This window comes from Arachis ipaensis, chromosome B3, assembly GCF_059453495.1.
Source record: "Arachis ipaensis isolate K30076 ecotype BB chromosome B3, ASM5945349v1, whole genome shotgun sequence".
In the NCBI taxonomy this organism is placed as follows: domain Eukaryota; kingdom Viridiplantae; phylum Streptophyta; class Magnoliopsida; order Fabales; family Fabaceae; genus Arachis; species Arachis ipaensis.
In genome coordinates, this window is record NC_142438.1 from 146,929,912 (window position 1) to 146,955,743 (window position 25,832).

The window sequence follows — 25,832 nt, forward strand, 5'->3', positions numbered from 1 at the left end:
CTCCAAACCCACCAACACAACGTAGTCGGTCTATGGGACTTCATCAAACCAGATGGGACTGTCAGGCTATTGATTTGCATAGGGAGCAGGAACCAAAAGAGGTCGGTTATGGCCAATTTCGTTGTCCTCAAGGACTCCACTGTATACGCCATTTTGAAAAGAAAAACCATTAATAACTTCTACGCAGTGGTATTCACCAAGTTCTTGATAATGAAGTTTTGGGCGGTTGACGGGATCATAGGTACCATTCACGGTGACGTTGATCTAGCAATACCCTACAACAACGCCAGTCTATCCCTACAAAAAAAATCTCGCAATTCAGTGAGAATATTTGTTTCTAGCCTAGATGCAAGACTTGTGGAGCGTCCTCGCCTAGAGCCAAAAGGGGACCTTGAGAAGGTACAAATAGGCAACATGAAGGAAAAGTTCATATGCCTAAACTGAAACCTACCTTACGAGCTCAAGGGCCCCCTCACGACCATCTTAAATGAAAACGGGGATCTTTTCGCATGGATTCCCATTGACATGTCGAGGTTAGACCCCCGGTTTTATGTCCCACATGCTTTCCATAAAACCACCGGCAACCAAAGTGAAAAGGTAGATTGAACTCACCTAAACCTGCCTATCAAATGTGGTGCTTGTCAAGAAATCCAATAGAAAATGGAGAATGTGTGCAGATTATTCGGACTATAACAAGGCCTGTCTCAAGGACTCCTTCTCACTGTCTAGCATCGACAACCTAGTGGACTTGGCTTCTGGATACAAGTTTCTAAGCTTCATGGATGCTTACTTCGGGTACAACCAGATATCGATGCACTGACCTGATGAATAAAAAACGACGTTCATCATACAAAACGACATCTATTGTTACATAGTAATGCCATTCGACTTGAAAAATTCCAGAGCCATATATCAGCAGCTCATGACAAAGATCTTCTACGATCAAATCAGTAAAACGATGTAGGTATACTTTGACGATATGCTCGTCAAAACCACAGGTACGGGATCTCTGTTGGAAGATTTGCAACTAGTGTTCAAATCCCTCCATTAACACAGGTCTAATTAAACCTGGCAAAATGCCTTCGTAATGGAGGCCAAAAAGTTCCTAGGCTTCATGATAACTCAGCGTGGAGTCGAGGCGAATCCAAAGAAGTGTGATGTGATTATCTAAATGCCCAATTCGGGATCCATAAAAAATGTTCAGAGGCTAATAGGAGGGCTCATCGCCCTCTCCCGATTCCTGGGAGCCTCAGTTCAGAAAGAGTTATCTATCTTTAACTTGATGAAGAAGTGAATCACGTTCCAATGGACAGAAGAGCGCGAGGAAGCCTTCCTCCACTTCGAAAAAATTCTATCGGAACCTGGTGCTAAGCAAGCCAGTAGAAGGAAAACTATTGATTTTATATTTGGCAATTACCAATGAGGTCATGGGAGCGACATTCATCCAAGAAGACGACAAACAACACTTCTTATCTATTTCACTAGTAAAATATTCTAAAACGCAGAAATATGATACTCTCGCCTAAAAAAACTAACCTTTGCCCTGCTTATATCTTCCAGGTGACTAAGGCAATACATCCAGAGTTGCTAGATCATAGTCCGTAAAATCAAGCCATTGATTTCCAACTAAGCATGATGGGAAGAATGATGACTTGGTTTGTGGAGCTCTTACCATTCGACATTGAGTTCCAACCAAGACACGTTATCAAAGTTCAGGCAATGGTGGACTTCTTGGCCAAAATAGCCACCTAGGATCCCGCTCTCCTGACCCAACGATGGAAACTCCACGTCGATGGAGCATCCAACCAATCCTCAGGCGATACAGGAGTAATCCTAAAAAACTCAAACGGCCTCATGTACGAGCAATCCATTAAATACGAGTTCCCAATATCAAATAACCAAGCATAATACATCATAGCAGGGCACTCTGGCCAAATAACTCGGAGCTAAAAGTTTGGAAGTAAACAGCGACTCACAAGTCATGATGTCCCAAATGAATAGAACTTACCAAGCTCGGGACTCCCTACTCCAAAGGTATCTGGAGAAAGCCAATGAGCTATGAACGACTTTCAATGAGACCATGATTTAGCACGTCCTTCGGGAGCGAAACATGAGGGCAAACCTGCTATCGAAACTAGATAACAATACCAAGTCCTCAAGAGGAAATCACTCCCTCATCTAAGAGGCAGTCAAAGAACCTTCCGTCACTTTGGTCCTAAACCAATTGGGGGCCCAGACTGGACAACCCCGATAGGAAGATTCATCGAGGAAGGAGAACTCCCAACCAACCCAACTGAACAAAAGAAACTAAGGGAAGCGACCAAGTATACTATAATCCAGGAAATACTATTTCGGAGAGGCATTTCACAACCACTCCTGAAGTGCCTCTGCTCTGACCTAACAGAGTATGTCATGAAGGAAGTCCATGAGGGTTGTTGCAGTCATTACATGGGTGGAAAAGCCTTGGCCTATAAGCTAATAAGGGCCAGCTATTACTGCCCAACCATTATTCACGACTCAATGCAGCTCGTTAAGTCGTGCATCAAATGCCAGGAAAACGAGAATTTCCACAAGGTCCCAACAGAAGATTTGTCTTCCATCATGGCTTCCTGACTTTTTGCTATGTGGGGAATAGATCTCATGGGGATCTTCTCTACGGCCTCGGGACAACTTAAGTTTCTTATAGTAGCCATCGACTACCATACCAAGTAGATAGAAGTTGAAATCTTGGCTAGCATAATGGTAACCCAATACAGAAAATTCTTTTGGAGGCAAGTGATAAACAGAATTGGTATACCTGAGATCATCATCTCGGACAATGGCACCTAATTTGTCGACAATAAATTCCGTGACTTCCTCGAAAGACTCGAGATCTGGCAACACTTCTTTTTGGTTAAGCACCCCTAAACTAATGGGCAAGTAGAAGCCGCAAACAAGGTTATTCTAAAGGAAATCAAGAAAATCTTAGAGCAGAAAAAGGGTGACTAGGCAGATGAACTAGACTCCGTTTTCTGGTCTTACCATACCAATCAACAGTCGACAACCGAAGAAACACCATTTTTCCTGACCTATGGCACCGAAGAGGTCATACCAGTCGAGATTTGCAAATCAAGCCCAAGGTTCCTCCTTGGAGCCTTCGATCAAGAAATCGAGAAAGACTTAGTTGACGAGGTTCGGGAGCTAGCTCACTCGAGGGAAATAGCCCTTAAGTAAAGACTGGCCTTTAGATACAACCAAAGTGTGAAGAAGTGGATTTAGGAGAAAGGAGATTTGGTGCTTCGTCGCATTGACATAGGGGCTCAAAAACCAGGGGAAGGAAAACTCTTGCCAAATTGGGAAGGCCCCTACCGTATCCGGGAAGCATGTGAGAAAGGAAGCTATCAACTAGAAAATACGGATATCTAAAACAAAAACACATCACGAGTTTGGCAAACTTAATCAAAATACCATAAATATGGTTTAAGTTCCACTTAACCAAAGTATGCATAGAGGTCGGCCCATCGGACATACATGAAAATAGACAAAACAAAATATAAGGAAAAACCTAAGAAACTTAAAGCCTTATTCTCAACGTTAAGATCCACGATCTGGCAGTCCCGGACAGTTTTGAAGGCACCAATGCTGAACACGTCGAAATCGGGAGCAAGGAAAGAGGCCAGTGACTTCAGAGCCTCCTCGGTTGCAGAAATACCCACCTTAGCATTCCTCATAATCTCCCCATTCTTCTTTTTTTTCAACCTATTCGCTGCCTCTTTGGCGGCCTTCGTTTTCTTCTCGGCCTCTTCTGTCTGATGCTTTGCCTTGGAAACTTCCACCCTCAACAAAGTCACCAGGTTGGTAAGACACTAAATCTTGTCCCCGACCTCCTTCGCCTCTTTTTCCGCTTTAGCTCGGGCAGTTTCAGCTGCCTCTTTAACACAACTTTCCATCCAAACATGAGACTAGCCAAGCATTATCTTCGCTTTACGAACCATCGTTGTCGAGCGAAGTAGCGAATGATACACCCACTTCGCCTGAGCAGCGAGGTTGCAATCAATGAAAACCCTCTATTCCGGGAAGCAAATGCTTGTCGTGAAATCCGGGACATCAAAAGACTTCTCCATAACCAAGGGAAATGCAACTTCTTTCCCTTTCCACTCCCTTCTGCCTTCCTCTCCTTATGAGACTCGGAATTCGGGATCTCATGGATCTCATCATCACCAGCTGGAATCTCCTCGGCAATACGATTCCCGCTTCCACCCGATGCCACTGCCTCCTCGGATTGGGGATGATCCTCCTCCTCTCTTCATCTTCCACCGCAAGGACGGAAGCCATCAGATTCATCATCATGGTCACGTTTCCCCCGGCCATATTAACTGCAAAAGGAAAGGAACTCATGAGAATGGCGATACAAAAAAGAAGCAACAAAAGGAAAATATGCAGGACCTACCCACATATTGACGGTTGGCCTCCAGATCACCCATTACTTGTCGGGGATTCAACGGCCTATACCCCAGAACAACCAACAACATGGCTATGCTTTTACTCTCTTGACTTAAGCCTTCATACGAAAATTTAATCAAATCAGCGCTAGCCTCGTATTTCCAATACGTCGGGAACTTCTGTTCCCCTTCAAGAGTTAGCCAAAAAGGATGGCACCCCCTAGCCGGCCTTATCTTAAAGTATTCCTCTTTAAACCCGTGAAAGGAGTCCTCGAAAAGGCCAATAATTGTTCGGTTTTGAACAGCTCGGAAGGACATGTACTCCTTCTTATGCATGCCTTTCCGGTTCGGTAAGAAGACTTCCACCACGGCTGGGATCTGAAGGAACTCGCACACAAGCTCAAAGCACCTAATAGTTGCCTAGCTATTAGGATGGAGCTGTGAGGGAGCCACGTTGCACCAATTTAACAAGGTAATCACAAAATCTGAAAAAGGGAAGCAAACCCCCACGACTCTAAATATGGGCCTATAGACCCACATCCAATCTGACACTTGAGGCGCCGACATATTCATATAACAAACGCTTTCTTGCAGATCGGGGAGGAAGAGATCGTAATGGTCCTTTGCGACGCCTCCACCACAGATCGAGTCGGTTTCACGGAGCTCTTGCAAATCCTCCTCACCGAGACACAAAGGGTCCCCACCACATCACTAGTACACCAATTGTAAGTTTGTGGAACCCCATCGTCCAGAAAAACGAACCCCCGAGGTTGAGGATCAACTCTCCTTCGCACCATACCTACAAATTTGGGGGCACCACCACCATAACCCTAATCAGAGAAGCTACAAAGGAAAAATCTAAAAAGAGCACTTTGAGAAACTAGCTTAAATTTAGCAGAGAGGCTGTGGCAACCCCTCTAGCTTATCAGAACACTCACAACTAAGCATCCCCGCCAACTACAGTAAAGGAAGCAAGAAATAGCAGAGGAAAAAGACTTACTCAAAAAATGATAGTTAACAATTGTAAGACTGTAGAAGTGGCGAGTCACAAGCGAGTACCACCCAAAGCATTGTAGTTTTCAAAAATGCCAAATGCGACCCCAACAGTAGAAAAGCATAAACAGGGAAAGAAATGCACACATTTATAAGGAAATTAAGAGAAAATGAATTTGAGAAGGAAAATGGTAGGAGAAAAATGAAAAGAGGAGTAATGGTGCGAAATTTAAAGTCCACAAACTAACCGACAAGTGCACCGAATCGTACCATGTAATACCTCAGGTGAGTGAGGGTCGATCCCACGAGGATTGATGGATCAAGCAACAATGATTGAGTGATTGGCTTAGTCAGACAAACAGAAAATGGTGTTTTGAGATTTTAGAAGCATTAACAGTAAGTCAGAGAATCAGAAAACAAGTAGTAAATTGTTTAGATGAAATATATATGGAGAAAACAGTTAAAGTTTTAGAGATATCTATCTTTCGGATTGACTTTTCTTACTAACTATTTTAATCATGCAAGATTCAATTCATGGCAAACTATATGTGACTAAACCCTAATTCCTTAGACCTTTTTAGTCTCCTCTAACCTTCATCAACTGCCAATTCCTTGGTCACTTAATTCCAATTAGAGGGTGAAGTTCAATTCTAGTTTATATGCCACAGAAACCCTAATTACCCAAATATAAGAGGATGTCACGTATCCCGTTAAGTCCAGATAATTAGAAATTTAGGAGAAATTGTTTTCAAGCTGTTGTTCAAGTAAAGAGCTTTTTCAAGTTATACAAGAACTCAATTAGAACAAGTGTCATACTTCCGTTCCACCCAAATTCATAAGATAATGAACGAAAATAATTCTTGAAATAGAAATCAGTACATGAATTAAAATAGAAAAATAATAGTATTAATCCATAGAATAAACAGAGCTCCTAACCTTAACAATGGAGGTTTAGTTGCTCATGGTTCAGAGAGAAAACTAAGATTCAGAAAAACTGTAAATTGCGGAATGAGAAATAAGAGAGGAGATGAGCCCGAAGGGCTGATTCTTTTCCCTTTTTATATCTAATCCTAATTAATATAAAATATATTTCCTAAAACTAATTAATATCTTTTCCTATTTTAAAATAAAATAAAATTTAATCACGAATAATGTACTCTGCGCGTAGCCTTATATTGGATGAATGGGGACCACTTGGGTTCACTAAGTTGGCGCCTAACTTGAATAGAAGCTGCGCCTAACTTGAAGGGCACAATGAGGAATGGCGTGCATAGCCTAAGTTAGCGCCTAACTTGGTGAGGGAGTGCGCCTAACTTGAAGAAATAAAAACCAATGTTGTGTTGTTGTTGTACCTAGCGCCTAACTTGAGAAATCTCAAGTTAGGCGTAGTCTTGAAAGACTCCTTGGACGCCCCTTGCTTTGTCCTGAATCTCAAGTTAGGCGCCACTTGTGCAGCCTTGGATTCATGTATATAGTTGATCTTGGCGCCTAACTTGAGAAACCTCAAGTTAGGCGCCACCCTTGCTGAATTGGTGGAAAAGAAGTATGGACTATTATACATAGTTAGAAAGCTCTGAAAGTTGACTTTCTAACGCCGCTAGAAGCACATCAATTGGGCCTCTGTAACTCGAGTTATTCAGGTTAGAGTGCAGAGAGGTCATGGTTGATAGCATCATTCGCCTTCTTCTCTTTTTCTACAGAAACTCCATCAAATCCATTCGAATACTACATGAAATAAACAGAATCACACACGACTCAAAGTAGCATCCATAGTGGCCAAAAGATAATTAATTCCTGATTAAACTCAACAATTTGAATACAAATTCACTAGGAAAAGATAGAAAAGATGCTCACGCAATGAGAGAGAGAGAGAGAGAGAGAGAGAGAGAGAGAGAGAGAGAGAGAGAGAGAGAGAGACGAGCTCGACGATGAGTTTAGGACGATCGACGACGATGAGGATAGAGACAGGCTTGACGAGGACAGAGATGGCGATGCCAACAGCAGCTCCGAACTGACCTTCTGGCGACACGAGGAGAAGAGCACACCTTCGAGAGGCGAGGATGGCAACTGCTGGTTGTTACCGCTGGAGCCGATAATGATGGGGCTGATGGTGTCTCAGTGGCTTGTTGACTTTGCTTATTTGATGCGTTGTGATTGTGAGAGAGAAGGGAGAAGGTTCTGTTGGATTTTTTTTCTTACTTATATAAAAAAGACGCTGTTTTGATTTGGATTAGTGAATCGAAAGCTTTAAAAACCGAATCGGTTCAATTAGTTTATTCGTTAATTATTGGTTTAGCTAATTTTTTTATTAATTTTTTGTAAAATGGTTCTTGACATCAACCGAACCAACTAGAGAACCGATTCTCAGTTAACTTAGTCGAACTAATTAATCTGATCCGATTTTTAGAACTATGATATTTACTATTATTAGTTTATTATTTTTCTTCTTGTCAATCTCTGTCGCTCGTTTGAAATCTAATGATATACCCATTGATGCATTTTAAATGACGTGCTCTTTCAATGTCTAAAACAATAGTATTTATTTATTTATTGAAATTTGATATAAGTTTTACGAATATAAAGTAATAAAAGTTTTGTATGAGCAGTTCTTAGCAAGATTTTTTGATATAATTCTCAATGTAATTGGTTTAGCAATGATAATTTTTTTAATTAAATCTAAATCTAAATGTTTGCACCTATTTATGATATGGTATATTAGTTTTAGTCATTTATGATATGGTATATAATTCTGAGCTTTCAGTCTTAGTATTATATTTTTGTACATTAGCTCAAATGCATAGAGAGTTCACTCATACGAGTCCTTGCCAGGTCCTCAGCAGCACCTACGCGACGTTGTGACTTTGCGATCGAGTGACTGAAACCATAAATGACCGGAAGCGGAAGAAGAACCACTCGGAGCAGAGCCAGATCCTCCGCCGATCCTGACGGCGGAGACGACGATGCCTCACTCCGGGAAGCGAAGTTGAAGCTGAAGCGTCGGAGAGAGAGGAGCAAGTACGGAAGTGCGATTCCGCTATTCAACAATCCGAACCTGAAGGTGGTGCTCCTTATCACCGTGGTGGCATTCTTCGTAATCTTGTTTCTGATCTTTCACCTTGTCAATTCCACCGCCGAACCCGAGCTCCCTCGCGCCGTCACGCCGCTTCCTGCCCCCAAGATTATGGACCTTCCTCAGGTGAAACTCTCGCTTAACATTATTCCCTCCATTATTTAATTGTTATTCTGAGTTTTTTTCCCCATTTTTCTTAACTTTGTGATTCCGAAGATTGACGCGCGTGAATGATTTATTTTTTTTCGCGCTGCAGTTTCAAGGTGAACACAGGGAGAGTTTGTATTGGGGAACTTATCGTCCCCATCTTTATCTTGGAATTCGTGCCAGGTATCGTCTTTATTTGTTTTAGTAAATAGTTTCTGTAAAGAGTTTGGTTAAACAAGGTTGTTCGAGCTGACACGGAAGCGAGACTATTTTGGAGGCTAAATATAAGAATTGTGGGTAAAATGAGTGCCATGTCTGGCTTAGATTTTGTATTTAGGATACTGATATCAACGACATTTGATTCTGCAAGCATTCTAAGTTTCTAACAATATATATTTTTGTTTGTTTGTTTGGTTGGTTGGTTGGTTATGTCAGGACTTCACAGTCTTTGATGGCTGGATTGATGTGGATTGGTGTGAAGGATGGAAGGTATCACTTGCGACATGTCTGCAAAGATGAGGATGATCTTGGCACTTATGGTTGGACAAAGCATGATGGACGTGAATTCGGGCATCAGTTGCTGGCAGATCATGGCATGACTTTGGCTACTGAGTTTTTAAAATCAAAGGTGGGTGGCAGTGGTTACGGAGGGGATTGGGCAGTTCGAATTAGTGTGCACATCAATAAGTAAGTCATGTAATTGCTTTCAAATCACTTTCCACTATAAGTATTAAGGGTGGAAAAATTTTGTTAGTCGGTTTTTTTGGACAAAGTAGATACTAGCAATCCTGTTAAATCATTTTTGGCTTTTGGTCTGATTTTTCCTCCTAGAAGATGATAACATAAAATCTAACGCTGATCTTAATTTCTGGTCCGAGTTGCTTTTTGTTTCCCAGTATGAGTCTCATATCTGACTATTGATACGTTATGGTGAACTTTATCTTGTGGTCCAATCTCAGGTCTGAGTGGAACGAGGAGTTTGGGAAAGGTGCCCAGCTTTTCTTCTATTTGGCTGATGAAGGTGGTAATGTTCTGGATCTAAGTAGAGAAAAGTTGAACATTCATGAGGATTCTTTGCTTGCATCTGGCTCTCGACTGGATATTGGAAATTGGCAGCTGCATTTAAAATCAACGGTAATGATAGGACATAGTGTTTTGGTTGAATATTCAAGATAACGTTGTTCATACTATGACTTCTTGTTTGTGTTTATGGTTTTCTGGTTATAAATGTCCTACATTTCCTTTAAGTAGCACCTTGAAAGTGCGATTTTCTTCTTTGAAACAGTTTAGGAATAAGCTTGTGAATCTCCATATCTTGAATCATGCATATCACTTGAGCATAACAGCACCTCATGAAAGTTTACTGTCCTTTTTCTTTGGACCTTTAATTTACCTTTATAATCCATTTGTGTTCTTGCCCTAATATACTACATTTAATTTTCAATTTGTCATTCTTTATGATCTGTTATCGTATGCATCCAAGTAACCTGTTATTAACCGAATAATTTTTATTTTACAGGATGATTTAGAGCTGCATTATTCTGGATTTCGCACCCCTCACTTTCATAATTTATCTGATCTTGTTGAGGAAAATCTTGCATCACAAGTATGTTTAGGTGTTCCAGTCCAATTAATTTTGTTGTATAATTTTGGATTTTTTTTTTTTTGCTTTTGGTCTTTCCGTTGACATTTCTGCTGCTGTGCATGTCATAGTAGATAAGAAACCATGCTCGATTACAGCTGTCTGACTCATCAGTTGATTCTCCAAATGTGTTAGTTTTTCAGGTAATATAAACATTTAATTACATATGCTCTTTGTGAGGTCCATTTGACAATTATAAATGTTTAAATTTAGTTTGTCTTACTCTTCAATACACGCACACACACACATACACACACATCTTTTTGCCGCAGATTATCGGTGGATTTCCTTTCACAACAGATATTGCACTTCTTTCTGGAACTGATTCGGAAAGCTCAAGAGTAGACGAGCGTGTTAGTCAGTTAACAGGTTTTTTCCACTTCTATAAATTGTTTCTCAAAAACACGAAATGTAAATGCACTTAAATGAAGGTGAATAAATCTAGAAATTATTATGTTGTGAGAGTTGGCCATTGCTCTGAGCTGCTTGTGGATGGACATTTATACAATTGTGTAACTAATATGTGCTAAATAATATTGAGGCTGAAATTTGAAAGATAATCATTTATGTCTCCTGTGCTTTTAAATTCATTTCTTTTGGCTTTTGGTTTGTCTCTTATGATTCTTTTGCTTTTAAATCTTAATACCTTTAAAGAGAAATTGGCTACTCTTTTCTGATGTAGATTTTTTAATCTTTTTTAAACAACAAAATTCAATTGCAGCTAGCTAAATCAGTGTGTAATTTTTTGTTTGTTTGTTTTTCTCTGCTCAATCTTAGGCACCTCATTGACCAGTCAACTGAATGATAAGAAACAAGCATTTGACAAAAAGTTTGAAGATGTTTTCAGTTTGGCTGAGAAGGTACTAATTTCATTGTCCTTTTCCTTATTCAATTTTTATTTCACTTTATGATTTTCCATAATTTCTTCTCTTCTCAAGGGGGGAAATGTTTGAATCTCAAGTCTTCCCCTTTCTCTCTCAAGATGGGAGAAGTTGTTTGAATCCCAAGTTATCTTTGATTCCAGGTGGATTCAGAATCCATATCTGTTGGTAAGGCTGCTGTAGGGAACTTGTTAGGTGGCATTGGTTACTTTTATGGGCAGTCAGTAATTGCAATTCCGAGAACCCTCGATGTAAGTTACTTTTGTTTATTATTTGTTAGTCCTTATTGAAAAGTATTTACCCCATAGTGCCATATAACACGGCTTGTGGTTATACTAAATATGGACATCTTCACATGTTTTATCTTTCCATAGGTAAATTGATTTTATGCAGAAAACTGTTTTGGTGTCAGTTGATAATCTATACCAATATACCTTTCTTTACCCTTTTCCTTGTTATCTTCTCATCCTAACAGCAGATTTGCTATTCTTTTATTAATATGTGGGTGGTTTTAGTTTTCAATCATAATGCTATCTTGTGCTTTTTGCTACAAGCTATTTGGAACTCGCACTTATGCTGTATGTTGTTTTCGTTTGCAGCTTAAAGAGCATGTTAAGTATGTATCATATTGGCCTGCTGAGCTTTATACAGCTGTACCAGGTCGATCTTCCTTTCCAAGAGGATTTTTATGGGATGAAGGCTTTCATCAACTTCTAATCTGGTTAGGTTCTCATCCTAGTAACATCCTTATCTCAACCATAATCATCATATCTATTTGTTTTGCTTGAATTTCTACTCAGAAAAAAGCACCGTATTTTCTGGATTGTTCAAGACTTATGGGTTTCAAATAACAAAAGATTGTCTATTATATCTATGCTTTCTTTGCACTTATGCACATCAACTAGGCGTTGGGATATTCATATTTCGTTGGATATCATTGGACACTGGTTAGATTTGATGAATGTTGATGGATGGATACCTCGTGAACAAATTCTGGGAGCCGAAGCGCGAAGGTAGTACAACACATTTTCTATAAATTGCTGCATTCATTTTTAGCTTTTAGCTCCCCAAGTGACAAATTCTTCTGATCTTGCAGTCGGGTCCCAGAGGAATTTGTTCCGCAGCATCCAACAAATGGAAATCCTCCAACTCTGTTTTTAGCATTGAATGGTACTTCTGTTTATTGTTATTTCTATGTTTCTCTTTTTCCGTAACCTTTTCATTTCAATCTTATTGTTACAATCATGTTCCCATTGTGTTCAATCAATCATTAACTCCCCAGTCTGATTTTCCTTTTGTTGGGGAATGATAATGAGAAAGTTCTTGTGTGGTTTTGTCTCTGCAATGCCCACTTATCCTTACAACTCCTTTTGATTTGCTTGTTCTTTAAGTAGGGAATCATGCATAATTGTGCTGGGTTACCGAAAATGTTTGTGAAATTAAGTTTATGGAGAGTGGAGACCAAGCTGGACAAATGCAATTATCTCTGTAAACCTCACTTTAGGTCATAAGCATGACTAACATTGGTTTGATGATGTTGAATGCATGTTAATCACAGGGACTGCCAGAAAGAAATTATTATGGTTGTGATGCTATCGTTATTACTTGCGCTGCTTACAAACTTATTCTGTAAAAAAACTGAAAATATGTCCTTCAGAATGAAGCTAGGGTTATTATATCATATATTCATATGGTACATGAAGATTCTGTAGACTCTGAAAAATTTATTTGTCCTGTCTTATATGAAGTTGTGGTCATGACATATTCTTTTTGTTCCTGATTAATTGGTCTGTTCATCTCTACTGCCTTTGAAATATCCCTTTTGTATTATGTGCTAAACAAAGTGGTTAAAAATCTGTTTTGTTTTCCATCAGATATAGTTAACGGCTTGAAGACCAACAAGTTTAATGCAAACGATAGAAGTGATATATCTCTGTTCCTAGAGCGTGCCTTTGTTAGATTGGAAGCATGGTTCCAATGGTTTAATACAACTCAGTCAGGTATATTATAAATCTAATGCCATGTGTGCTTCAGTGCTGAGATGAGTTAGTTTCTTCCTCACCTAGTTTTGGGTTATCATCTCTTTAATACAGGGAATCAGATGGGCAGCTACTACTGGCATGGACGGGACAATAAAACAATACGAGAATTGAATCCCAAGGTTCTGACCTGTTTAGTATATTTAATTTTTAGGGTATATTTGGTTGGCAGTAAAAATGAATTGCAAATTTTTGTGAATGAGTTCATGTATAAAATAACACATACAGTTCATCTTGAAAAATTTCACCCTATTTTAACCCACCAATTAAACATACTATTCATTTTTTCTGGACTCATCTGCACTTCCGATTTAAACTATACATACGTAGGTGACTTGAGTAGAACAGTCATGAGCAAACTGAAAGTGGAAACTGGAAACTATTGTTGGCACAGCCACAATTGAGTTTTATTAGATTTTTATTGTAACATGACATGAACCTACTTAAAGCACAGATCTAAAAACAGTTTTGGCCATTTGTGCTTAATTTATATTACGGTGGTTCTACCATCTGTTTTGACAAGCAAAATAGGCTTCATTTTTCTGGATGATGTTTATTATTAATAGAAACTGAGAAGTCATATCTGACATGCATTGAATGTGTCTGAAACCTTAATTATTGCATGAATATACATTGCATTATGTCCAAGTATCACATTACATTCATTCTGGCATCTTCAGACACTGTCCTCAGGATTGGATGATTATCCACGTGCTTCCCACCCAAGTGGAGATGAGCGCCACTTGGATCTTAGGTGTTGGATGTCACTTGCAGCAGATTGCATGCATTCCATTGAAGAGCTGTTAGATAAGGAAACCAAACCTAGTAAGGTATAATTTAGAAACAAATTTATCATTATGTGGGAATGCATTATATTTATATACTTTTTATACAAATTAGGGGAAATGTAGATAGCTGAATTGTTGAAGCTTCACCCAATTTAACTGACATATTAAATGAAATGGTGCAGAATTATGGTTCTACAGCTAAGTTGCTATCAGATCTTGAGTTAATAAACCAGGTATTACCTGTGTTCTCCATCTTGCTTGATATTTCATTATGCATCTCTGCAAGAAGGTGAGGAATAAAGATAAAAGAAAATAACCACATACCCGTAACAGAAATTAGAAATCTTGTGGAAAGTATGATGTTCAAAAAGGAAACTTGATTCCTTCCTTACACTACTTTATAAAAATTTCCCATTGTCCTTAAATATTAGAAAACAAGGTTTCTCTTTGCTTCTTTGTACTATCTAAATAACCAAAGTATGTCATTTGAGTGAAGCCTAATCATGCTCCTTTTATGCCTTCTCCACACACTCCATGGTGTCTTGACCATTGAGATTTTCAATTTTGCTTCTTCTGTGTAGCAGTCCAAGGATGATTGTCTTTTTATCATAAGATTGTGTGCTGATACTAGAGTCATTTCATGTCTACCATAATTATTCATTCCCATGCCTAATTTGAGCTTCATGTACATACAGATGCATTTTGATGTTGCATATGGTGCGTACTTTGATTTTGGAAATCATACAGAGAAGGTATACTGTCAAACTTATGCAAGATTTTCGATGCTAGTGTCCCCATGCCTGAGAATGTGAATTTCTTTGCATGCTTAACCACGATAGGTTCAACTTAAATGGAAAGAAGTGGCGGTTGGACATAATCAAGCTGCTCGTGAGCTTGTCCGGGAAGTTTTCGAGAGACCCAAGTTGAGATTTGTTCCCCACATTGGTTATGTGAGTTTATTCCCGCTCATGACAAGGATCATTCCATCAGTAAGTAGCATTTCCACATTTTGAAGTTATTCCTTGTCTGAATGATTCCACAATTAGATTCATATTATAATTCGGTACTGTCTTGTTCAGGGATCATGGATTCTGGAAAAGCAGCTTGAACTCATTTCAAATCGAAGCCTCTTGTGGACTGACTATGGACTACGTTCTCTTGCCAAAACAAGGTCCATAACCATTGCTCTGATGAATATTTAATTGAATGATTTTAGTCCTTATAAAGTACTCTCTTTTATGATCCCTATAAATTTTTCTTTAGTCCTGACTTAGTTCGACAAAATGATAATGTGATACATCTTTGCCACGTCAATATTTTTTCTTACCATGTCTACACTTGACCAAAACCAAAAACTCATTTAAACCTTCAATTATTCTAGTTACCTTGTTTAGCACTTGATGATTCTAGTGAACCAAAAATTATATTGTGTTTTGTGTCACAGTTCCATGTACATGAAACGCAACACAGAACATGATGCTCCATATTGGAGAGGTACAATTTGGATAAACATGAATTACAGAATTCTTTCAGCACTCCACCATTACTCGAAAGGTAATTCTGGACAGGCAAAAAAGAAAGTAGCAAATCTTTCAATTTATTAACTTATTGTTAGCCCCCAACCGCTAAAAATCTCATTCCTTCCAGAAACTAATCTTTGGGTTGAATTTTATCTCAGAGAATGGCCCGTATCAGGACAGAGCTAAAGCTATCTACGAAGAATTGAGAAGCAATTTAATTAGGTATTGTTCTAGTGTATTTGGTGCTTTTGGAATCTTATCTTTGATATTAGTTTATAAGAATTACATCTTTCCCATCTCACTGCAGAAATATAGTACGCAATTATCGACAGAGTGGATATCTGTGGGAACAGTATGATCAGGTTAAGGGTAAGGGAAAAGGGGTACACCCATTTACGGGTTGGACATCACTTGTGACATTAATCATGGCAGAGGCTTATGAAAAGATTTAGGCAAAGCAGCAGAGATTACATGCAGCAACACAGATCAAATGTGCTCGGTTCTCTTACTGACCGCCTTCTCTCACCGCAAGATTGTTAGTCACCGAAGGCTGCAAGAGATGTGGCGCACGCTGTTGTATTTGAATATTGACCTTCGTAGATTCTAGAAAATGTTTTTAAGTTTTTAATACCTAGGTCCGAATGTGATTGGTGAAAACCATAAAGCAAGATGCCAATAAACTCATGTAAGGTTAAACTCTTGTCTTCCTAATACATTTTTCTTTTGCCCATTTTTTTTTTGTCGCAAGTTAAATTCACCAATACCTTCTTACCAACTACTAATATCTTCAAAAGCAATGTTTTAAATGTTAAACCATTTTTTAAATATTTTAGAGACCAAATCAGAGTTACGTTTATGTAAATGTCAATAAAAATGAATGTAAAATAAATGAATCGATAAATTCAAATGCATATTCTTTCCAAGATAAAGTATAGCTCAAATGGCATAATCTCTCCATACTCAATTAAGAGGTTGCGGGTTCGAATCTCATATCTTTGGTAAAAAAAAAAAAGTTCTAGATTTGTTTTGACATTTTTTTCTTTATAAACGATTATCTTTAGAACTATTCTCCACTTACAAGTCTTTTACCCATACAAGTTCATATATTTTATTTCATGTGAGACGCACTTCTTCTAGCATGTTGATTTCACACGCTTCTTAATTTAACAGATTTTTCAATCAACGCGCGCACGTTCTTCTTCGTTATCGTCATCACCAACACCATCTCATCCTCCTCTTCCTCCTTTTTTCATTAGAATTTATTTTCCTCTTTCCTTTTCCTCCTTCTTCTCCTTATCTCGTTGTTGAAAATAATGAATAATTCAAGTTTAGATTATCAATTGAACCAAAACGAAATTGATTATTGTTTTGAATCCAATCAAGTAGCTGAAGTGTAGTTTGATTTTAGTTAATTTTTTCGTTAGCAGTTTATGATTCTGTAGGTGAATAATGTTTCATCGTTGATGGTTTGAATTGAATGTAATGTAAAAGTTCTGTATTAAAGAAAATATTTTTCTGTATTTGCAGCAAATTTGGATGTAACACGAAGATATTTGGGTATAACACGAAAATATTTGGGTGTATTCTTTAAGAATTTTCGGTGTATGTGTGTTGATAAATTCTGCATAATTCAAAACTCTTCTTCTCCCTCCTCCTCATCTTCTATTGCTTCTTCTTCTTCTTTTTCATCATCATCATCATCATCTTTTTTTTTTTTTCTTATTCATCTTTTTTTTCTTGTTTTATTTTCTCAAGTTTCTTCTTGTTTTACTCTTTTAACAAGAATAAAAACAAAAAAAAAATCAAACAAAGAAAAAGAAAAAACATAAAATGGTACAAACTTACTTAGAATATGATGAACTTATATTCGTTCAACTAAAAGAAAGAAATAAATAAGAAAAAAAAAAGAAGAAAAAAAAATACAGCATTAGAGGAAATATTTTTCTATATTTGCAGTAAATTTAGGTGTAACACGAAGATATTTGAGTGTAACACGAAGATATTTGAATATATTGTTTAAGAATTTTCCGTATATTTGTATTGATAAGTTCTTCATAAAATTCTAAAATTTATTTATTTTTATCAAAGTATTTGTTTGCAAGTTCTCATGTAATTACAAATAAAAAACGGAAAATTTTATTCCTTTTAATCTATCAAATAAGATTATTTTATTGGTTTCTTTTCTCCTAGTCAATTCTTACCTTATTTGATTTCGTCCCTGTAGTGAAATATATATAATGGTATTAAATACCTTTTAGATACCTTTTAGTACTTCCAAACATTAGATGTAGGTGCATAGTGTTTATAATTAGGTTATGTAGCAACACTTTTTTAATTTAAAAAATAAAAGTAAAAAGTATTATCGAAATAAAAAATATGATTTTAAGTTTAATAATAATTTTTAAATATTGTTAGAACTCTTTAACTATTGTAACTAAGTGAATACTCAATTTGGTTCATAAACTTATACATGAGTCTCAATTTAATTCTTAAAATTTCAATTGTCTCTATTTAATTTTCAAACTTTACAAACATGATTCACATTAGTTCTAAGGACAATTTTCAATACACAAGGTTAATAAAGCACTAACATGGACCCCTAAATACCAAGCTGTAACTGGTGAAATGTCGTATTAGTTTTAGTGCTCAAATAGCCAAAAAAATAATAGCAAATCACTTGTTTTGAGAAAAAAATTTTCAATAAATACACTTATAATATTTTTGCATAACATTTGACTGTCCACGTCACCGTTCTGTTAACGTTTGTATGTCAAAAATTGTTCTAAGGGCTAACTTGAGTTACATTCAAAAAGTTTAAAAATTAAATAAAAATAATTGAAATTTTAAGAATTAAATTAAAACTAGGCGCAAATCCAAATACCAAATTAAGTGATAATATCTCGTAGTATTCAACTATTCATCTACTAGCTAATTCATAAGCAGAACGACAAGGACTACCTTCACTTTCGCAAACTTTTGAATTAAATCCCAAGAAAATTTACTAAAAAGCATAAATAATTACTCATTAGTATTACGGGAACCGAAAGCCAAATTAGCCCTGATTAAAATATCATAAGAATTTTCTAATAGCGAACAACGCAAACGATGCCCAATTTACTTCCACGATTTACCAACGATGTCTGTGTTCAGCTATAACAGATGGACTGAAACAAAATACAAGCAAAACCAACACTATCATTTAGAAGTATACATAGGAAGCTCAGAATGAATTCCCATTTTCAGTTGCTGTATCCTCAGCCATCATAATTTCCATATCCCTTATATCTCGCTTCAGAACACTGCCAAGTCTTCCTATGGCCTCCGTCTGCTGCTGCAAAACCTGCCCGCAGAAAAGTAGCCAAACTATTACATTAAATTCTTTGAATTTAATATTTTCGAACTTTCTTTTTATATTTGTGCATGGAGATCCAAATTTTAAAGCATAAATCTCAGTTTCATCACAACTTACCTCCTGCAGGTCAGCAAGACTTTGATCATGAATCTTGGCTGATCCTGGAAGATAAACAGAGCCACCAAATCCCATCGAGTTTGCCTGAACACGAGATACTGTTAGAAGGTTTTGTACCCTTCTAGACAGATCAGCTCCAGATCCTCTCAGCTGAAAAGATATTAGCTCAACTTCAGCCATGAATTAATCATTCCAAGACACTCTTATATGTAACATTTACTCACGTTCCATTCAAAAGTATTTCTATGGCTGCAAAACAGTAAATCAAAGGACACAGACCTGCCGGGTAATTGTGGCTAATTTCTCAGCGAGTTCAGCTTCTCCTTTTGTCAGGGGGATGCGACAGCCTTTCCCCTCCAACGCCTCCACTATTCTCATGACCTTATATTAGATACATGAGCAAATAAATTAATGAAATATCAAACAATATATATATATACATATATCCACACACACAATGCAAGGTGATAAAATTCATCAATATGATTATCAGCAACAAATTAACCAAGTCCTACTGAGGGCATACAATTGGAGAGGTGAGGAAGAGTAGGGGTAAACAAAATAAACCCATTTTACAATCTACAGAACAATTCCTTTTCACAAAAAGGAGCCCTTACTCTTAAAAGGCGCCGCTGGAGAATTTGTTCCTTCTGTTTCATTCTTTGAATCCGAGGAAGAGTCTCAGCTTGAAAATGTCTTTGGAGCTGCAAAATGCATTAGATAATTCAGAATAGTCAAAACGTGATTAATATAAAAATCAGTATTACTACAGTACCACTTTAACATTGAACATGGAAAAGCAGAGAAAGAGAAAGAGCAATACCATTTTAACATTGCTTTGGGTTATACGTAATCTCTCTGCATCTGAAACAATGACTTCATCTTGGATCTGCACAACAATGTGAATCAGATATGTATGAACTTCTCATGCATAAAAGGTTCTAATGCTAGCACCAATGTTCATGTGTTAACAAATGTTATGATTCGTTTTGTTAAGAACAAAACCCAACATATAATAGACAATCAACCATATTCCGAAAAAGGTTCAGATATTCAAAGTATGAATGTTATTCTAACAGTTCAACCCTCAAGATAAAAAAATTACAGTAACTTACATTCACTAGAAGCTTAAAATTAAAAGGGATTACCTTAAGGCGTTGTGAAAGATCCTTAAAACCCTGAACAAGTTGGGGCCACAGGCGTTCTCTATCAGCACTTTCCATTCCCTCAAGCTTCCCCATAGCCTCAGCCCACATGATCTGGCAGTATAAACTATTCTCCATAATTAGCCAAGCGGTGGCACAAAGATAACAGCTTGATACATTCCATTACAGACCAAAAACTAACTATTAGAGTCAGTCTGGTATCCCATTAAATTTCAGGGTGTTCATTCCTATCTTCGCCATAATGTTGAAGAGGAAACCAAACTGAGCTCAAGAGTACTTAGAGGAACTGAGGAAATAGCACAAATTTCAAGAAGGGACTTACGTCTGAAACACCAGCAGGCTTAACCCTAAACTGTGGATCCGTTACACTGAACAACAAATGCTGCAGAACAAACACAATGGACCAAAATTAAGATGAACCAGCCCAGCTCTTGGAATTTGAAATGAATAATACAAGATCAAATCCCACAACTGAAAGGGGGGAAATTGCGATTTTCTCAATTTCTTAACTTAGGGGTAAAAAAATTGAGAAATAGTGAGGGAAATACCTTAAAAGCATACTTAAGATTTGTAGGTTCATCCTTGTAAGAATCAACGATTGTCTAAGCGAACAATACAATAAAAACACTCAGGATGAATCAAATGAAACGCACAAATTAACTTGTTTTTTTTTCCCATAAAAAGAAAAAAGAGGGGCTAAGTTATGTTACTTGAATATCCCGATCGGCGAGAGAGAAAGGAACAGGAGCCACATTGGCCATCTGGGTAGTCAACTGAGCATTCGGAAATGGTGTAGGCTGTGCCGGTGTTTGTGGCTGCGGTGCTCCAAAATTGGACTGAAAACCGAACCCAGTGGAAGCCGGTTGCTGAAACAGCGAAGGTGTCTGCTGCTGTGGTTGAGAGGAAAAAGGGGTTGAGAATAGCGAAGAGCCGAATCCGGTAGCGAATGAAGGCGTGGAAGGAGTTCCAAACGCAGGGGTTGAAGACGGAGTACCGAAGACTGGGGCAGAAGAAGGGGTACCGAATGCTGGGGTAGAAGAAGGAGTTCCGAACGCTGGGGTTGAGGAAGGTGCACCGAATGCAGGTGTTGAATTTGGGGTGCCGAATGCAGAAGAAGAAGCCCCGAACATTTTGGTTGCTGTTTAAGAATAGTATAATCAAAGAGATCGATGGGTAACGAAGTTGTTGTTGTTGCTATGCCGGTGTCTGAATTCGGAGGGAAACTATGTCCTTTCCCAGTTGGAGTTGAATTCGCACTCCAAGTGTTCGACGAAAAGAGTGAAAGAGTAAAGAGAGTGGTGATGGTCTGCACTTTGTTTGAACGGACTCCAACGGCGCCAACAAATTAGTGCGAGCTTTCTTTCCTCTCTCCTCACACCGTCACGCGCAGTCGCGCATACCCAAATAAAAAACTATAAAAAAAAATAAAAAAGTATGAGATTAGTGACTACTCACTAGGTAAGTACTAAGTAGGTAGTATCCATGGTTAACGTAGATTTATTGTTTTATTCACATAGTAAACAATAATTTGCCAACATGAAAATAATTGAGAAAGGGTTTTAGTCACCAAAAAATAATTGAGAAAGGGTCTATCTATTCTCTGTGGTTCTGTATCCGTGTTAAAAATATCATAAATTTTTTTGACATTTTAATACACTAAATATTATTATATTTTTTAAATATCTCTTTAGAATAAAAGTTAACCAAGTTCATTGAGATCAATTTCTATTGGTTAATTGTGAGTAGAAATTATACTAATAGTACATATTAATTAAATAAAAAATTCATGTACAGATTAAAAATTAACTATTAAATTAGTTATTGATTATTTATGTATAAATATATAATGTTTAACAAAATAAATATTATCTGTTATATTTATATAAAAAATTAATTATTAACTTAATTATTATATATTTGTATATAAATATATGTGATGTTTAATTTATTTTTAATATATATTTTATATTTTAATATATACTTTATACAAGTGTCTGAATTAATAACTGATTTTTTTTGTTTGTATTATGATATATATTTCATATGAATAATTTAATAATTAATTTTGTGTGCACGAAATATAATTATAATTAAATTAATTTATATTAAAATTCAATCATAAATTCATATTTTAAAATAATATTTTAATCAAATTCTAGTCTTTGTGTCAATTCATGTATAATAGAATAAGTTAAGTAAAATATATTAAGGTAAAGTATTAAATTAGTTTTTTGTATTTTGATTTAATTCTGTTTTAATCCTTAAAGTTTAAAGTATTTTATTTAAATCCAAAAAATTCTATTTAACTTTAATATAGTCCTATCGTAACTTTAAAATTAAATAATTAACAGAATGTCTTATGTGACAGCAGTGCAAAAACAAAGTCGATACTTGAGAGAAGATGTACAAACTCGAGAGCCGGAAGATACATAACCGCGGATACATCTCCGCATGCCGTTAACCTTGGTTCAAGCAAATGAAGAACATTGTCTAAAACTCGTATTTTGCGAGAAAGTTCCCCCGCAACCACGAGAATAAGGCCATCGTCACCTTCGCTGCGAAAACTTTTCTCGACAATCGAAGAGGTTGTTTATGAATTTTTCAGATTTAAAAACTAATCTTGGTTAATTATTTAACTTTAACTTTACCATATGATTACATTAAAATTAAATAACACTTTTTTAAATTTAAATAGACCTAAACATGACAGACCAATTTAGTATTTATGGCTTTACCCAACATATTAAAAATCAGAACACAATTTACTCTCGTATCAAATTCTAGTATATAAGTATATAACCATCTCATAATATACACGATTTGGAAAATGAAGTCATCAGTGGTCACCAGATGGATGGAAATACTCCATCATACATCATAGCCACAAGGGGGGAAAGACATGATAATAGAACTAACAGAGCCAAGCAAGAGTAGTAATTAGAATCTGATAATTATCCTGAATCCTAGTTAAACAAGACTGATAGTTCTCCATGACTCACTTCAAGGTCTCTTTTTTCATGCCTTGACTGTTACACTGCCCAAGCATAACCCAGATGGTTTGATCTCACTTGTTTGCCACTCTGATCCAGGGGCTGCAGTTGGATCATACAACAAAGTTTTGCATGTAGGTTCCTCCTCCAGTGAGAACAGCAAGAGTTTACCATCAAGAATTCCGAACCGGAAACCGATACTGGAGCTCCCAGTCAAAGGTAGAGGCTCCATTTTCCATGTATTGTCCTCTGAATTGAAGATTGCCAACTTCCTCTGATTCTTCCACTCCATACAGAACAGCTTCTTTCCCAGTACTGCATGAGCAGTCACCATGACACAACCATTTTTCATCTCACACCAACTGTGCCTTTCAGGATTGTAAACATCAACAAATTTTGAGTTTCCAATTGTAAAACTCGACCTTCCACCCATCACGTACAGCTTCCCTTCGAATCCACACGCGAAGCAACCTCGTCTCGGCCGACGAAGGCTCTCAATCAATGTCCATTTGTCAGTTTCTGGATCATAGACCTCGACACTGGAGAGGCTGTCGCCATCTACTCCATTGCCTCCAACAGCGTACACCAAGCCGTTGACCTCAGCACAAGCAAAGTCATATCGAGCCACATTCATGTTTGATAACCTGCTCCAACTGCAATTGCAATTGCAAACTTTTAACATTGATATACAGATATCAAACAGCTTTATCAATTACAAAGTTATATGCTTCTGACTACCTATAGTTATTATTTTGAAATGTTAGAATGAACGAAGATTTTTAAGACTTAGATCACACAAGTAGTCAACTTGAGTAGCCTCCAAACCCATTCTAAGGTGTCATGTTCCTACTTTCTAGTTTTTACCAGTTTGATGAAACAGTCCAAAAATCATGATTTGTCTTGCAATAACTCAACAATGCAGCAGGATTTTTTGACATGTGTAGAAAGTTGCCAATACTAAAAGATAAGTTGCAGCTGAAATACAAACCTGTTGACACAAGAATTGTATTGGTAAACCTCTGGTGAGGCAGTGGCAGTTCCATCAATAACTGAATAGCCAGCCATGACAAGTAGCTTCCCATTAACAACCACCACCCCGAATCCAGCCTTTGTTGGACCAGGCATTGGTGGAAGAGATCGACGATTCTGACCCTGACAATCCACTACCTCCCAATGGCTTCCTTTCCCTTCTTTATCTGCAGTTAACAGGAAAAGCCATTCCTCAACCAAGCCAGCCAATTTTCTTACCATTATAAATTCTTTGCTCTGAATGAAACACCTCCATCTCTTACAAACACCGGCCATAGCCGGGAGGTCCGAATGAGGCACAAGTGCTAAGCAATACTTGGAAACATCATCAGGCAGCCGAGGTAGAATCGAGCTATCATCATCCTTATCCGATAACTCAGAGCGCACAGAATGCTTGCTCTTAGAAAGTGTTTGATTTTCCTTATTGGGTAAATTAGAAAAACACATATTCGGTTCTGTGAACCACTTCTTACCAGCAATGCATCCAGGCATTTTTGAAATGATCATTAACACATATCAGATATAATATTACCATGTACAGAAATTTTGTCCGCAACTGTGACTAATCAACCAAATAGTGTAAAAAATGTATAACTGAGTAGAGCACCAAACTATAGGAACTCAAAATACTCTTCACCCATGGGGATTCTACAAGACCAAGGCATACAAGATGTGGAAGAACGAATAACATGAGCGGTATAAGAAGATGATTTTCTGTGCTTTATCCACTCTGACTCAAGTTCCATAACAGAATTTGTGTTACTTGTATTATTCCCTTTATATCTTAAGCTGCCAAAGTGAAATCTTCCCTCACACATTGCCCAGATATCTACATATTATGCCAAAAGAAAATGTTATTACATTTCAAAATTAACATTAGAAATTCATGAACTTGACAAAATATAGGGCTAGATCTGCATAGGCATACCACAGTAGGCCATAGAACTTGCCAAGAGTTAGCCTAGCCTCCATTAGCTTCCATTCTCTTCAAGTCATCCATAACCACTGAAAGGATCATATATAAAAAGAATGAATAAGAAAAACCGGAGTGAACATATACATATTCAATTGCAAAACTTCAATCCTGAAAAAACAAAAAAAATGACTCCTTTTACATAAACATCTCTGGACAAGGATCTGCATAAAATATCTTGACAGAAAACTAAAATAAATACTAATATCTAACATAGCTAAACAATTCAGAAATTAAAGAGATGAGCCTAAAGAGGAATTTTGGTAAGAAATTTTATTCCCGTTGAACCCAAAGCAGAGTTGATTAAGGCATACATGTGACAAAATCACACAAAACCGTTTTACTTTCTTTTCTATTTCTATTCTGTAGGTATGAATTATCCAAGAAATTATCCATTCACAAATATGGAGCTTTACAAAACCACAGCAGAAGTTGCAGTAGCCAACTGATCTGAAATTGTGGCAGAATTAAATTTAACTTAATGCTTACAAAATTCAGCTGTGTTTTTTGGAGAAAACAAAGTCCACAACAAGAGAATCAAATAAAAACAAAAGGAAAATGCATCCTAGAAGCCTATAAATGACCTTAACGATTACAATTCACATAAATTGCAGCTGTAAGGAACAAAATTGTCAGTAACTAGAGAAGTATTGGTGGATCTATATAGCAGAGAAAAGGAAATAATTACGATAGCACTAAAATGA

The 25,832-nt window shown here is 37.1% G+C and overlaps 3 protein-coding genes across 3 annotated transcripts; 1 reads left to right on the forward strand and 2 right to left on the reverse strand.

The window, feature by feature from the left end:
• The first annotated feature begins 8,141 nt into the window (after positions 1-8,141).
• GCS1 (glucosidase 1) lies at positions 8,142-16,231 on the forward strand. The gene is made up of 22 exons (XM_016335616.3): positions 8,142-8,610; positions 8,741-8,814; positions 9,067-9,318; positions 9,591-9,765; positions 10,151-10,237; positions 10,348-10,416; positions 10,546-10,642; positions 11,051-11,133; positions 11,298-11,405; positions 11,754-11,875; positions 12,060-12,167; positions 12,251-12,324; positions 13,029-13,154; positions 13,248-13,315; positions 13,874-14,023; positions 14,164-14,214; positions 14,677-14,733; positions 14,821-14,970; positions 15,061-15,152; positions 15,426-15,535; positions 15,660-15,723; positions 15,809-16,231. Exons 1-22 carry the CDS (start codon positions 8,302-8,304, stop codon positions 15,951-15,953), a joined length of 2,571 nt encoding a protein of 856 aa, XP_016191102.1. The 5' UTR covers positions 8,142-8,301; the 3' UTR covers positions 15,954-16,231.
• Positions 16,232-18,588: 2,357 nt separating this feature from the next.
• Positions 18,589-21,706, reverse strand: LOC107632001 (nuclear pore complex protein). Its single transcript, XM_016335615.3, has 9 exons — positions 20,847-21,706; positions 20,685-20,738; positions 20,459-20,518; positions 20,119-20,229; positions 19,794-19,859; positions 19,588-19,674; positions 19,250-19,351; positions 18,971-19,120; positions 18,589-18,841 (listed from the first exon to the last, which is right to left on the reverse strand). The coding sequence occupies exons 1-9, from the start codon at positions 21,264-21,266 to the stop codon at positions 18,722-18,724; spliced, it is 1,170 nt and encodes a 389-aa protein (XP_016191101.1). The 5' UTR covers positions 21,267-21,706; the 3' UTR covers positions 18,589-18,721.
• A 1,139-nt stretch (positions 21,707-22,845) lies between these two features.
• On the reverse strand, positions 22,846-24,984 carry LOC107631999 (Galactose oxidase/kelch repeat superfamily protein). The gene is made up of 2 exons (XM_016335614.3): positions 24,115-24,984; positions 22,846-23,779 (listed from the first exon to the last, which is right to left on the reverse strand). Exons 1-2 carry the CDS (start codon positions 24,660-24,662, stop codon positions 23,152-23,154), a joined length of 1,176 nt encoding a protein of 391 aa, XP_016191100.1. The 5' UTR covers positions 24,663-24,984; the 3' UTR covers positions 22,846-23,151.
• Between the last annotated feature and the right edge of the window lie 848 nt (positions 24,985-25,832).

Coding starts and splice junctions, on each gene's coding strand:
- GCS1 (XM_016335616.3), top strand. CDS start 8,302: ATGACCGGAAGCGGAAGAAGAACCACTCGGAGCAGAGCCAGATCCTCC. Junction 11,134..11,297: donor TTTTCAGTTTGGCTGAGAAG/GTACTAATTTCA, acceptor CTTTGATTCCAG/GTGGATTCAGAATCCATATC. Junction 14,215..14,676: donor ATCTTGAGTTAATAAACCAG/GTATTACCTGTG, acceptor ATGTACATACAG/ATGCATTTTGATGTTGCATA.
- LOC107632001 (XM_016335615.3), bottom strand. CDS start 21,266: ATGTTCGGGGCTTCTTCTTCTGCATTCGGCACCCCAAATTCAACACCT. Junction 19,352..19,587: donor TCCAGCGGCGCCTTTTAAGA/GTAAGGGCTCCT, acceptor ATCTAATATAAG/GTCATGAGAATAGTGGAGGC. Junction 19,121..19,249: donor TAGCCACAATTACCCGGCAG/GTCTGTGTCCTT, acceptor ATATCTTTTCAG/CTGAGAGGATCTGGAGCTGA.
- LOC107631999 (XM_016335614.3), bottom strand. CDS start 24,662: ATGATCATTTCAAAAATGCCTGGATGCATTGCTGGTAAGAAGTGGTTC. Junction 23,780..24,114: donor TACAATTCTTGTGTCAACAG/GTTTGTATTTCA, acceptor TTGCAATTGCAG/TTGGAGCAGGTTATCAAACA.